Source organism: Macaca fascicularis, chromosome 3 (assembly GCF_037993035.2).
Source record: "Macaca fascicularis isolate 582-1 chromosome 3, T2T-MFA8v1.1".
Lineage (NCBI taxonomy): Eukaryota > Metazoa > Chordata > Mammalia > Primates > Cercopithecidae > Macaca > Macaca fascicularis.
The window spans coordinates 162,599,208-162,612,867 of record NC_088377.1 but is presented as its reverse complement, the minus strand read 5'-3'; the positions used below and the strand labels follow the sequence as shown (position 1 = coordinate 162,612,867).

The window sequence follows — 13,660 nt, the reverse complement described above, 5'->3', positions numbered from 1 at the left end:
CAAGGGCGAAAATTAACAATAGGCAAAATTGATACATTCATCAAGGAAAAGTATAAAACAAGGCAAAGTTCCAAGAGCCTAAGGTTGGAAATGTCTACCTGTGTCATCGGAGAGAGGAAATGAACTTGAAAGGAGACCACAAGTTTTTCAGAATAACTTTGTTGTGTTGTGGAATTCAAAAAGGACATTTCAAGAAAGAATCACTTCCAAATAGCAGAAGATGCCTCAGAGAAGAAGGACGTATATTGAAAATAGATCATTAGATTTGGTAGTAAGGGGTTCACCAAGAGAGCTTTCAATAGAAATGACCAAATGCAAAGGATAAGGAATGGGGAGGGGTGACCAGGAAGTACATGCAAAGAGAACCAGTTACAGTTTCTCCGAAGGGAAGTAGAGAGACAAGGAGCATATTGTATTAGGTTGATTGCCAGGTACGAAGAAAGCTTACTGGTTTATTAGTTCTACACATGTTTGCTGGCAGGATTAAGATTTGGAATTGGCAATATTATAAGTAATAGAGGGTAACTGTGGAGCCAATTTTAGAAAAGGTTGAAAAGGGGGTGTTCAAGAACACACGTGGAAAGTAAGATTTGGCAAAGAAGAGGCATTTTGAAACAGCTTACCAACTGGTCTTCCTGCCTTCAATTCTACTCCAGTCCATTCTGCAATGTGTGCTCATACTGTTCTCTCTAATACACTTATCTATTTATGCCAGTCTTTGCTTAACATTCTTCAGGGATTCTCTGTTGCCTTTGGAATAGAATCCAGACTCCTTATCATGTGCACGTTTCCAACATCCAGACCCTGCTGAATTTTCTACCTTGTGTATTTGCCTTCCTGCTTCCATCAGTAACAATAACAACAACAACAACACACCACGCACATACACACACACACACACACACACACACACACACAGCATAACAAATACTTTGAATTCCCCAAATGTATCAGGCTATCCGGCTATTTCATTTCTTATTTGCATATGTGGGCTATTCTGCATGTAATACTTTTTTCTTTCTCTACCCTCTCTAGTTCCTTCCCAACATTCAAAAAGTCATCTTGTAATTATCAGTTTCCTACCACCGTGTTAATTTACTTGTCTGTCTCACAGAAGCTTGTATTCCTGTATCACTAGCATCTCATAAAGAGGCTAATACACACAAATTGTTTAATAAATATGTACTAAATGAATGAAAAGAATGAATAAATGAAAGGTATCAGGAGGAGAAAGGGTAGAGATGAAGCAAGGTTCTGTGGGGGATATTTTTTAGTTGAAGAGAAGGATTCTCAGTGAGATAACTACAAAATTTTTATATAAAATAAGAAAGGCCTCTTCCCAAGACTGCAAGCAGTTTTGCTGGATTTTTGGTGGATTTCTAGAAAGCAAAATTATCAAACTACTGTCTCAGTAGTGAGTAGATCACATTGCCTCATCTACCCCTCTAGTGGGCATTACTTGCCATTGTTGTGGTCATCAAACTAAGGACAGTGTTTTCACAGACCTGGAAGCTCCTACTCACAGTACTGATTGAAAAGGAGGGTCCACCTCACCTTTGCACCTGCAGGATGACACCCATCCAGGGGCTAGCTTCTCTAGTGGCTGCCCTGAGAAGCCAAATAACTCAACCTGTAAGTACGATGAGAGGGACTCCAATCAATAAAAGGCAGGAGAAGATATCAGGAGATAAACTGCTTGCCCTTTCTGCTCCTTTTGTCCAGCACCTGCACTGTGACGTGGTAGCTGAAGAAAGCCTCTCTGGAAATGATTTGCAATAATGTACTCCCTTGTGTTTGCTCTCCCTTCTCTGTTCTTTCCTCACTCTTGTGTTCCTGAGATTGCATTCTCTAATAAAGTGTTAGCATGCAAGTATTTGCCTCCAGTTCTATTTCTAGAAAACCTGGGCCAAGTAAGGAATTTTTAAGAAATTTTCAAATGGTAAATATATTATTTACTATTAGAATTGCAAACAAGATTAATTAGATCATTTTCAATGAGAACATCCACTTATTTGCATTGAGCTGTGTTTGGATCCTTGAGAAAGCAAATGTCATATGGAACAGTCACAGAAAGAGAAGGGAGAGTCAAGAAGATATGGAAATTGAATATTCAAGCAACAGTCAACAAAATAGTAGTTCTCATTTTGGAGCCATCAACAGGAGGTAATCAGAAACACATGGCTATGGTGAGTATAAATGTATTCCCCAAATAGCAAAGTTTCCATTAAAGGAGCATATACTAAGGAGATTTTCTTTCATTGTTTCTGTTTATAATTTAATATGCTTCCTGTGTTATGAAATATTAAAGTGTTAGATGCTATAAAAATAGATAAATCTATTGAGTGACCTACTTTGATGAAGACAACACATCTATGTTTCTATATTAAATTGAAATAATTTTAAGACTTGGCAGATTGTCAGGCAATATTCAGACTACTGATGTTGGGAGAAAACTCTGAAGAAGTGACAAAAATGCATCTGCTTAGCCAAGCCCTTTGGATTATTCAAATGGAAAAATGAATTAAAGTTTGGCAAGAAAGAGGGAGAGTACTTCCTCACTATGGAAAGTTGGCATATACTATACCATGATTTCAATCCATACTGAAAACAGCTTTACACATTGAATCAGATCCCATGTGTAAAAGTGTGCAGGGTAAAGTCGCCCATGATCAAATATTTGGTAGTACAGAACCTTCCATTAGGAGGCTGATAAAGTACCAAAGGTCTTCTCATAGACATAACTGCAACAAAAAAGACTGGGCAATATGTATTACTTAGTCAATGAATAAAAACTCTGATCCAAGAAGTTTTGATTTCTGTATATTTACTTTGGTTTCTGAATGTTTATCCCTGCAAACACTAAAACATTCACTGAAACACTTGTTCTAATATGCTCAGTCGAAGTCTTTAATTATGATTTTTTCCATTTTAGGTTTTTAAATCTAGATCCAATTTACACATCTTGGAGGGGCAGTTAGTTTAACATGTAAACATACTGGTTGTTAAGCATTTGTGGTGGTTCTTAGGATGTTTTTAGTTCTGAGTATCTGACAGAAATCTATGATTTCCCCCCCAAAGATCTGCACATACACCTACATATATAGTATTTTGCATAAAATGCCATGGATGTATACATTTTATACATCTAAATACATTCTGGAATCCATTAACCCTAGGTCAAAATCAGCTGCTTTAAGTAACTTTTAAAAACACTTAAAGCAAAGATTTGACTAAATAAAAGTAATAACAAAATCAAAAATTTACAGATAGAAATAATGCTACTTCTATAAAATGCCTCAAAGCTAATTCTAGGTTTTCAGGAAACCTATATAGCATCTAATCAGCTTTTTAAAATGAACTTCACAAATAGTTACTTTAGAAAATGATCAATATATTGATCCCAAAGGTTTTCTCTCTTCATTTTAGCCATCTGAAAGAATATCTAATAATTTAAATTGGAGTATGATTTGACTCTTTTTTCAAAACATATACTATAAGTAGAATTAATTTGTGTCTGGTTTTAATTAACATGTGTATGATACTTTCTTTCTCGCTTCCTTTCTGCCTCAAATAAAAAGTGGCTTTAAACCAGGGGCTGGCATAGGTTAAAAATGGAGTGACATGGCTAATGTTTGGAAATCTACTTTTCATATCCACTGGGCTCCTGAACTTAATTGTAAATTTAGAATCTTGCTTATAGTTAAAATACTTAAGACTGTGAATCATTTGTAAACCAAATTCAACATGTGTTTGGCATTTTTGGTGAAGAAAATTCTCAAGTGAATGTTTTACACCAGCAGCCAGTAAGTTTCAGACGGTTTATAAGTAGTAGGAGATTCAAAGTTGAAATAGAATTTTCTATGACAGCCCACAAATAACAGCTAACATATGCCTAAATTACAAACAAAGCAGGAATCACACAGAGCGAAGGAGGGGAATAAGAAAGCTGTAAGTTCATGAATAAAATCTTTTCATCCAAACTTCTTAGCAAAAATTTTAGGCATTTAATAAGAGCAAGACTATCTCAACTATTTTTGAAGAAATTGCATTTCTCAATATTAGAAACTAACAAGAAATGACTTTAACAGTCACAGTTTACATCCATTTTGACTGTGATGTATTCAGGAAACAAAAAAAAAAAGTTAATGCTAGTGTAAAGGAACAACAACAAAAATACACATTCTTCAATCACTTTACTGTGCCTCAAAGTAGCTATAGAATTTCAGTTGCAGTTTTCATTTTAAAGTGTTCCAACTTATATTATCCACTATTCTTTGTCATAAGATAGTTCTTGGTCAAGATGTTTCTTGGCATTACGGATAACAAATGAAGTCACTTAAAAGTTTCAAATTTTCTTTGTTTTAACTTAACGTTATTTTGTATTTCAATACGTTTTTGTAGTTGTGGTTTCAAAAATTATTACAAGGGCTTTGCATTTACTTTTCTTTAGAGCATCAGCCCTGCAGTAGGAACTAAGCAGCTTGATAGCTATTGCTCTGGGGATGCCTCTTGTCGTAATGCTAACCATGTGGCCTACCTAAATGGCACTGAGTGTCAGGCTCCTTGTTCATAAAATGATAACAATCATATCTACTGTACCTGTCTCACAGGGCAGTAGTCTGAAACAAAATAAATAAAAGGGTTTTTAAAACAAGTGGTGCTGGTCAATTGTGGAGGTTTTGGCAATAACGGTAGCAACAGAGCTGGTGTTCAAGTGGAAATTCTACTTCAAATGGTAACCGGCATCATAAGATCGACCAGAATCTACTGTAGATATAAGATGCTACTTACAGAGCCCTCAATTACGTTGCTACAATACTACTTGTTGTAACATAAAATTTAGTAGCTTTGCCATCATGATTTTTTTTGTGTGCATTTTTTTTTCTTTGTTCATGTTCTGTTTTACACTTGACTATTTTATAGGTCATTATTTCACTGATAGGCATGAGGAGAGTGGTATATTAAAATAGAAATCCTGTGTTGCTTTGTGGGCTGTTTGTGTTTTTTTTTCAACATTTGACGAGTAAGATTAGTAAGTTTATCTGAATAGAATAAATACAGAATAATCTGTATTTCCCTGATCTTATAAACAATAAAACACAGTGTATCAATTCTTTTGATGAAATATATTATACTATTATTTTAAATACTTTTGAAGTAAATATATTGCTTTAGAAATGTGGTCACCAATTAAGAATCGATCTAGCTAGTTACAAAATGAAACTTTGGAGAATCTTTGAGTCTGGAATGGACTGGGCACTGACCGCCTTGAGAAAAGAGACACTCAAGGTTTATCAAAGTTTTTGAATCTTTGATTTATGTTTTCGAATTGTAAATCCTCAGATCTCTTAGAATCCTGATATTGTAGAAAGAATCCACGTCATTTTACGCCTCCTCCAAACTGTCTACTTCATTCCACTGAAATGAAGTGAAATCCTAAGAGACAAAGTAAGGCCAGAACTTTCTGGAAGTAACTATAAGAAGTTGAAGCTTACGTAACGTGTTTCCCTGTCATCAGGTCACTCTCTAGGCTGTTTACACTCTGGATCCCTTTCAGACCTAATGGAAGTTAATTTTAGTTTTATAGAAAGGACAGAGGCAGATTGCTGTCTTTGCAGAAACTGTCTCCATTAAGCTTATGAGAGTCTTACCTTTCTGGTTTCCTGGGCATTACCAGAGAGAAGGAAGCACTGTGTGTCCTGAGAGGATCCTTTCTTGCATCTGCTTGCCTGAGATTCAGTGGATGTGTGTGGGACAGCCCCAGGGGCAGCGGCTGTGAGCTTCCGAGTCCCTCGGAGGGTCAGAGTCTGGTAGAAGAGACAGATTGCCACCACCAAGCCCACCAAGAAGGGTCGGGGGCAAAATCGCCGACGACAAGGGAACACTGGACGACAGACCATGACCAGTTCAGCTTCACTTGGCCCCTGTCCACGTTGCGGGAAAAGTCATAGCAGCTATTTTTTTGTCAGCATAAAAAATACTAATCTGTCTTCTTTTTCCACAACTCCAATCAAGTTTGCTTCATCCCTGCTCAAGAATTTTCCAAAGGGTTGTGCCAAAGAATCATAGGTCCCGAAAGTCTGAGGCATTTAATAAGAGCTCTTCCATGGATGACAGTCAAAAGTGGATGACCTGAGTTTAAAAAAAGACATCAAATAATAATAGTTGTAACGAATAACCTGAGTGTATCCCAGGCTGCCAAACTGTTGCTTCCAGTAATGCCTTATTTTCACATCTTTAAACTCACAGTAAAGGAGTCCGACTCTGCCTCAGCTTTGCAGGAAGAGAGAAAACAACACCAAAGTAAATCTGGAGTCTGAAAACAGCATTGAAGAACGCAAAAGATTAAAACCCAAAGTGTCTGTCGCACAGCTGAACTCAGGCCAGGTTGCCTTAGCAGTTCCTCAATTTTCCTCCGGTTTTAAAGCAGTCTTGCTTTCAGCCTTTTGTATGCTTCCCTTCATTTAGTTTTAAATTCCCACTGTCCTGTAAGTATTCACGGCTTTTAACATAAAAAGGGCATACGCAGTTTGAATGGACATGGTTACTGTCAGGGTTTTTGCTTGAATTTGTTTCATTCCGTCTCAAGTTCAAAGTTCTATGTACTTACTCAGTTTTCATCCTTTTAGCCAGAAAAAAAAGTTTCCATGATTTCCTAATGGATTGCTGATCAAAACCACTCGGAAGGAAACACCCAGTCGTATGACTCCAATTCATCTCACACACACACAGACACACACACACACACACATACACACACAAACACACGCGCGCGCGCCCGCTGCACGCCCGGCGGGAGCAGAGGACCGCGGCATCGCAGGCACCCGGGCCGGGCTGGCGGGGCGGAGCTAAGGCCGGGTTCCTCTGGCCGTGGGGGCTGCTGGAACAGCGCTGTCAGCTCTGGGTCCGAAACTGTGGGCTTCCCCACGTTGGAAACAGCAGCTAGCATTTCCCCAAATGAGGCTGCCCACCCAGAGCTGCAGAATTTAGAAACATGTCTGATGTCTGATCCTCTATGCAACTTCTTTTTCCTAACACAGAATTGGAAAAACAAATACCCTAGCCAACTGGTGACAAAGGTCGAGAATGAGACTAAAGTGAACTCCATGAGTGAATTGGGATATCCTTCACTCCAGGGAATTGTGGTTACTCTTCTGAGGATAAGAGGGTCACAAGTACTGTCTGGGCCTCAGACGGCAAGCACCAGAATAGCTCAGTCGTCTCTCTGTGCCTTAGTATCGAACTCAGATCACGGATGTTCTTATTACTCCTTTCCTGGACTAATTAGTTGGGTCTTTCAATGATCTGATGCTTTATGGCCTGACATTTTGCTCCTAAAATGAGTTGATTATAGCAAGTGTTGGGGGTAACTTTTGCCCAACAGAAAAAGGTCCACAGTGGGCTTTGTCCAGAATCAGCTCAATCTAATTCTGTGCAGACCTTCGGGTGGACGCTGCTAATAGTGCAATTCTGCAAATCCCCTTCCACTTTTGCTGAGGCTGTCAAGGGGAAAGGAGATCAGTCTGGTGCATGTCGCTCTCTTCCCCAGTCCTTGCTTTGCGAACTCTGGATACCCAGGGCTGTCTTAGCGCATAGCAGGCATTATTTAAAGGCTCTGGACCTGAAGAGGTTTTCAAACTTGTTTCTAAGCCAAACTCTAGTGGGCTGAGGTTCTCCGTGAGGCCACACCCCTAGAGTGAGCCCCACCCCAGAGGCACGCTGCTGTCAGCCCCTTGTATTTTGAGAGACGGAGCGCCCCCTAGGGGTGTCCGGCTATCACAGATTCAGAGAAATGGGTATCTAGAGATCCTTGCTTGTGAGAAAAACTTTTAACATCTTATAGAACAAATTAATTAACACATTACAGAAGAAATATTTACATGGAAGCTGGGTTCATCCAAAGCCCTTGCATGTATCGCCTCCAGTGGCTTTAATATTATTTTACGTATAGGTTCAGAGTCCTTAATCTCATGACAAATGGGATAGAGAAAAATAAAGTGATCCTTCACTTTTAGAAGCCAAAAGAGTTTTAAGAGAAAATGGCTGAACAATGGTGTTGTAGGACATATCGTTTTGGTGGATGCAATGTGATTTGAGAGATAATAAGAATTATGAGATTTCTAAATTGGAATCCAGGGTGTAACAGTGCTGTCACTGAGTGATAAGGAATAGGCAGACAGCTCTATTAAGTTTTGTTAAGGCAAGAAGTCTGAGTTTGGGGAATCTAAAGAGTCATTCTTATGCTTTATTAAATTGTTGAGAACAAGGTACAGAAAAAAAGAGTGAATAAGATGCTAAAATAAAATTGCCTTTGGGTTGGGAGAAATGAATACAACAGTATTAAAAATTTTAAGAAGATGATATAGCTAGACTTCAAATAATGGGAATAGGGAAGAAGATGGAAAATTAGTATCCCAGAAATGATTCTAGTAGATTGAAGAACCCAATTCCCCATTTTAACTAGTGAGTCCAAGAAAGTGGAAGAAGGCAGTAAGGAAATATTTGCAAGAGAGAGCAAAGATGTAGCATGAGAAGGTGTAAACAAGAGGTGGAAAGGAGATATAGCAAGAATTATCACCAAATAGACTAAGGCGATCCACAAGCATCTGATTTTAGAGTAAACCCAATCTGGATACGATTCATGGCACTGCCTTTTATCAGCTGTTCTTAAACAAGTGGTTTGACCGAAGTCTCAGCTTTCCTCATTCGTGAAATAAGGATATTAATGTTTCCTTTAAAGTGTTGTTGGTACAACTAGATGAGATAATATACGGAAAGCAACTAAGCATTCTGTGAGTATTTGTAGGATAAATGAATGCTGAATGCATGTCTGCTAAGGTTTGAATCCTGAGGCTGTGCTCCGTCCTCACTGAGCTAATGGGTGATGTGGTGTCAGACACATAAAAAGATAATTATCAAATAATGAGCCCCGTGGAACACCAAAAGCAAACATGAGCTCTTAATTCTCTTCCCTTCCCTCTTTGAGACAGAAGTGCACCCACCAGCAGATGCTCGTTTGGGAGGATGAGGGCAAGGGTGGCATGAAAGCAGCATGTGGAGACTCTACCTGGGAGGTATTTATACCTGAGCCATAGGTTACACACATTTGAATAGAATGATAGAGCCTGAAGGAGTCAGAGTGAATGAGGCCAGTTGTGATGTCGCACACCTATAATCCTAGCACTTTGGGAGGCCAAGGCGGGAGGATCACTTGAGCCCAGGAGTTTGAGACCAGGCTGGGCAACATGGCGAAACTCCATCTCTGCAAAAAACTACAAAAATTACCCGAGCATGTTGGTGTGTGCCTGTGGTCCTAGCTACTCAAGAGGCTGAGGTAGGAGGATCACCTGAGCCCGGGGAGGTCAAAGCTACAGTGAGCCATGATTGTGCCACTGCACTCCAGCCTGAACAACAGAGTGAGACCCTGTCTCAAAAACAGCAAAACAAAACAAAAAAACAGGGAATAATAAAGACAGAGAACAAGTTAGTTTAGGGATGAGGTGAGAGGGTAAATATTCACTAGAACCATGAGGCTGTAGATTCTGACAGTGTTTCAGACTAAATGCTTTTGTGCACATAATTTCATAAAGTATACTTTACACTAAATAATTTCAGTATTCAAGGGCCTGTATTTAAGCAGATTAATCTGGGACAATAGATTAACGGACCTTTCAGGATCCTATCATTTCGAGCTTGGACAAAACAGAACAATCTCTCTCCCCAAACCTCTCCAACACAAAATATATGCTCCCTTCCCACACATTTCATTTGGTCTTTGGTATGGAGTGGAGGTAAGAGGAAAGTATGCACTCAAATAATTGTTTGAAGGAGGTATTTTTTAAATTTTATTTTTTTAAACTAGGGAATAAAAGTATTCTTAACATAAAATTCCAGTGTTGGATTCGGAACTTTGGGAAAGTAATATATTTCTCTACCCCTCTGAGTCCCATCTTTCTCATAAAACAGGGGTTTCAGGGATCAACTGATGACCTCAAAGGTCACCCTAGGCTACGAAAATGTATGCTTTTAGGGATACATTTTGACAGGGATTTCCTCTCTGTCTTCAGATTCTGGGCTCTGTTGCTTTTCTGCAGGGAACAGCCTTTCCCTTTCAAGATATTATCTGACTATGATAAGGTAAAATCCAGCTGTAGTTACTAGCAGCAAAGTCATGAATTAAGTGCTGGAAGTCTTATCAGCAATGCCTGGTCTCTAACCTTCCAGCACTTCTTCCTTAGAAAGTTTGACAGCCCTCTTCTCAGCTCCTATCACCTCTTATCTAATGCTGACTCTAGAACTTGTCCCATAAGCTATGAACTTAAGATGATGTTTTTAAACCTTGAATGACACATTGATTCTCTACTATGCAGAAACATCACCCTAGGTGCTGGGTAAAACAGAAGACATATGGCAAATACTATGAACAACTGAAATATAAGAAACACACTGATGAATGGGTCACAGCATGATAACTGCTGCAACAAATAACCGTAAAATTTCATTGGCTTGATACAATAAGAGCTCATTTCTCACTCACATCATTTTTAAGTGTTTGTCAGTTTTCTCTAAGACATTTGGTACCTAAGGTCCTTCCACCTGGTGACTTTCCATAACCTAGAATCTTGGATACTCACTGGGATCCTCTGCCTCCCATCAGCAGACAATGGATGAGAAAGGGCATGGTGAATTTTGTGGGAGGTTTTTTATGGGTCAAGCTTCAAATTGGCATATATCTCTTGTGCCATATTCTATTGTCCAGAGCCTACTCACATGGACCCACCTAATGGAAATGGAGTTGTGAAATGAGGTCTAGCTACATGCCCAGGAGGAAAAGGAAATAAGGCCGATAAACAGATAGCAGTCCCAGCCACAACTAAGATGGATATATTCCAAGAACCATGGAGAATCAAAATAAGGAGTTCACATCTTTTGAGAGGTGATAAGAAAAACGTAGCCACTTCTCGACTGGGCCCTAACAAGTCGCAAACATTTCAACTCCTGCAAGAGGGAAAATAAAGGTCTTATGTCTTAGTAGGAGACCACTGAGACAGAGCCGAAAAAAAGAGTGTTAGCTACAGATCAAGGAGGGCTATCATTTCCAAGTTTAACAGTTTATTTAGCCTTCATCTGCAGACAGTAGGAATCCAAAAAATTTCTTTCCCAGATTTATTAGTGAAGATATGGTAGTTTTCAGGGTAGGGTGACCATTGTCTCCAATTATCTGAGAATATTATGTTACCATTACCTTCTATTGTAAACCCAGAACGCAAAATCTCCTCTGTTTTATAGGTGGGAAAAGAACAGCATGAGTCAAATGCATGTGCTTATTCTCTTTAGTGCAAAACACATGTAAGATTTAATTTTAAAATCTATGTGAAATGTCAGATTCCTGTTTTAGAGTCCTTCACTGTCCCTTAGGAGATACATGCTGTATTCAATTAAGGTATATGCAAATACGTCTGATGATGTATTATTCCACAAGGTTATGTATACATACAGTGTAACTTTTGTACAGACTACGGACTTCAATTTGAGACACCTGAATCTTTTATGAAGCTCTCTGTGCATTTTTTTTAAAATGAAGATTTCCCTCTTCGTTTTCAGTGGTCCTAAAACCACCCTAGGCTGTGAAGGGTGATAGCAGGCTATGGCAAAGGTCCAGGAATTGTGTCAAAGGGTGATAGGAAGAATGTGCAGGACTCCCCTCGTGCACAGCATTTGTCCAATTTACACATGAAAGTAAAATGCCACAGTGAAAATTCTTCATTTTGCTACTATTCCTTCCTTAGTTTTTGTTTGTCAATCTCTTTGTAAGTTTCTAGATGAGCAAAGAGTCCAGATAGACCAAATCCTCCAAACTAAATGCTTTGGATGTTAGATGGTACATCAGACCTGTGCTTCTGAGCATATAAACCACCCAGAGCTCCCCTAGGCTAACGCTCGGTGCTGCCTGTTCTAAATGGGACAGACACACTTTCAGTTCTCCACAGTTTTCAACTGCTCACTTTATTTTTCACAACTGACTCTTTTTCATAGAAATTTTGAATTTGCTTGCGCCAGTACCAGAATGATTTTCATTACATTTGTGCTGTATTTTAGTTACTACTGTACTTATAATCCTTTGCCATATAAACTGCTTATGATGGAAGATTTTACTCACCTCCATCCTCTGGGAGCATCCAGCACCCTTGGCAAGTGATTGTTTAAAAAATTTATATTTATAGAATTCTACACATCATAAATTCAAATATTTTCCATTATTATTTCAATTTTTCCACAAGGTTTCACATGATGGTAACACTTAACTAAGTAGAGGCAATTGTGTCCCCCCAAACAGGAGACATTTGGGGGGGTAATTCTAGAGATGTTTTTGGTTGTCACAACTGGCAGGGGGTGGTAAGGCAGAGGCAGAGTTGCTACCGACTCCTAGTGTACAGAGGCCAGGAGTGCTGCGAAATGCACCCTCCAATGTACAGTACAGCCCCCACAACAAAGAATCATTCGGCACAAAATGTTGAAAGTGCTGACGCTGGGCAGCAAAAGAAATAGTCAACAAACAGACAACCTGGAAGTGGGAGAAAGTATTTGCAAACTATGATCCAACAAAGAGCTAAGATCCAGAATCTACAAGGAACTCAAACAACTCAACGAGAAAACACAAATAACCCCATTAAAACGTGGGGAAAGAGCATGAACGCTTTTCAAAAGAAGACATACAAGTGGCCAAAAAAAACATATGAAAACATCGACATCACTAACCAGAGAAATGCAAATTAAAACCACAGTGAGATACCATCTTACAGCAGTCAGAATGGCAAAAAGTCAAAAAACAAAAGATGGCCGAACATGGTGATTCATGCCTGTAATCCCAGCACTTTGGGAGGCCGAGGCAGTTAAGCCCAGGAGTTTCAGATCAGCCTGGCCAACATGGCGAAACTGCATCTCTATTAAAAATACAGAAATTAGCTGGGAATGGTGGTGCATGCCTGTAATACCAGCTACTCAGGTGGCTGAGGCACGAGAATTGCTTAAACCCAGGAGGCGAAGGTTGTAGTGAGCTGAGATCCACTACAGCCTGAGCATCAGAGGGAGATTCTAAGACAAAACAACAACAAAACAAAAAATAGAAAAACAAAAGATGTTGGTGAAGATGCAGACAGAACAGGGAAAACTATACACTGCTGGTGGGAAAGTAAATTAATACAACCTCCATGAAAAACCCTATGGATATTTCTCAAGGAACTAAAAACAGAACTACCATTGGATCCAGCAATCCCATACTGGGTATCCCAAAGGAAAAGGCATCATTATATCAATCTAACAGTCATACCACCCTGAACACACCTGATCTCATCTGATCTCAGAAAGTTAAACAGGGTCAGGCCATCAGGCCTGATTGATTGGACAGGAGACACAATTAGTCAAAAAGATACCTGTACTCATATGTTTATTGCAACACTAGTCACAATAGCAAAGATATGGAATCAATCTAAATGTCCATCAACTGTGGATCGGATTTAAAAAATGTAATACACACACACACACACACACACACACACACACACACACCCACACCATAGGAGTACTATTCAGCCATAAAAAAAGAATGAAATAAATGTCTTTTGTACATTTATTTCATTCTGAAATATGAATGGAACTG

At 39.1% G+C, this 13,660-nt stretch overlaps 1 protein-coding gene across 18 annotated transcripts in view; it reads right to left on the bottom strand.

Annotated features, from left to right (window-relative positions):
* The window catches only part of CPED1 (cadherin like and PC-esterase domain containing 1), a 310,448-nt gene extending 303,622 nt beyond the window's left edge, over window positions 1-6,826 (bottom strand). For 7 of the 18 annotated variants that reach the window (XM_005550620.5, XM_074035873.1, XM_065542507.2 and 4 more), the window contains exon 1: window positions 5,652-6,826. In XM_005550620.5, coding sequence (XP_005550677.3) covers window positions 5,652-5,900 — 249 coding nt within the window. In that variant the 5' untranslated portion in view covers window positions 5,901-6,826. Of the gene's footprint in view, window positions 1-1,554; window positions 1,631-5,651 lie in introns of all 18 variants that reach the window. The other 11 variants (XM_074035875.1, XM_074035871.1, XM_005550616.5 and 8 more) reach the window with 7 other exon arrangements.
* Between the last annotated feature and the right edge of the window lie 6,834 nt (window positions 6,827-13,660).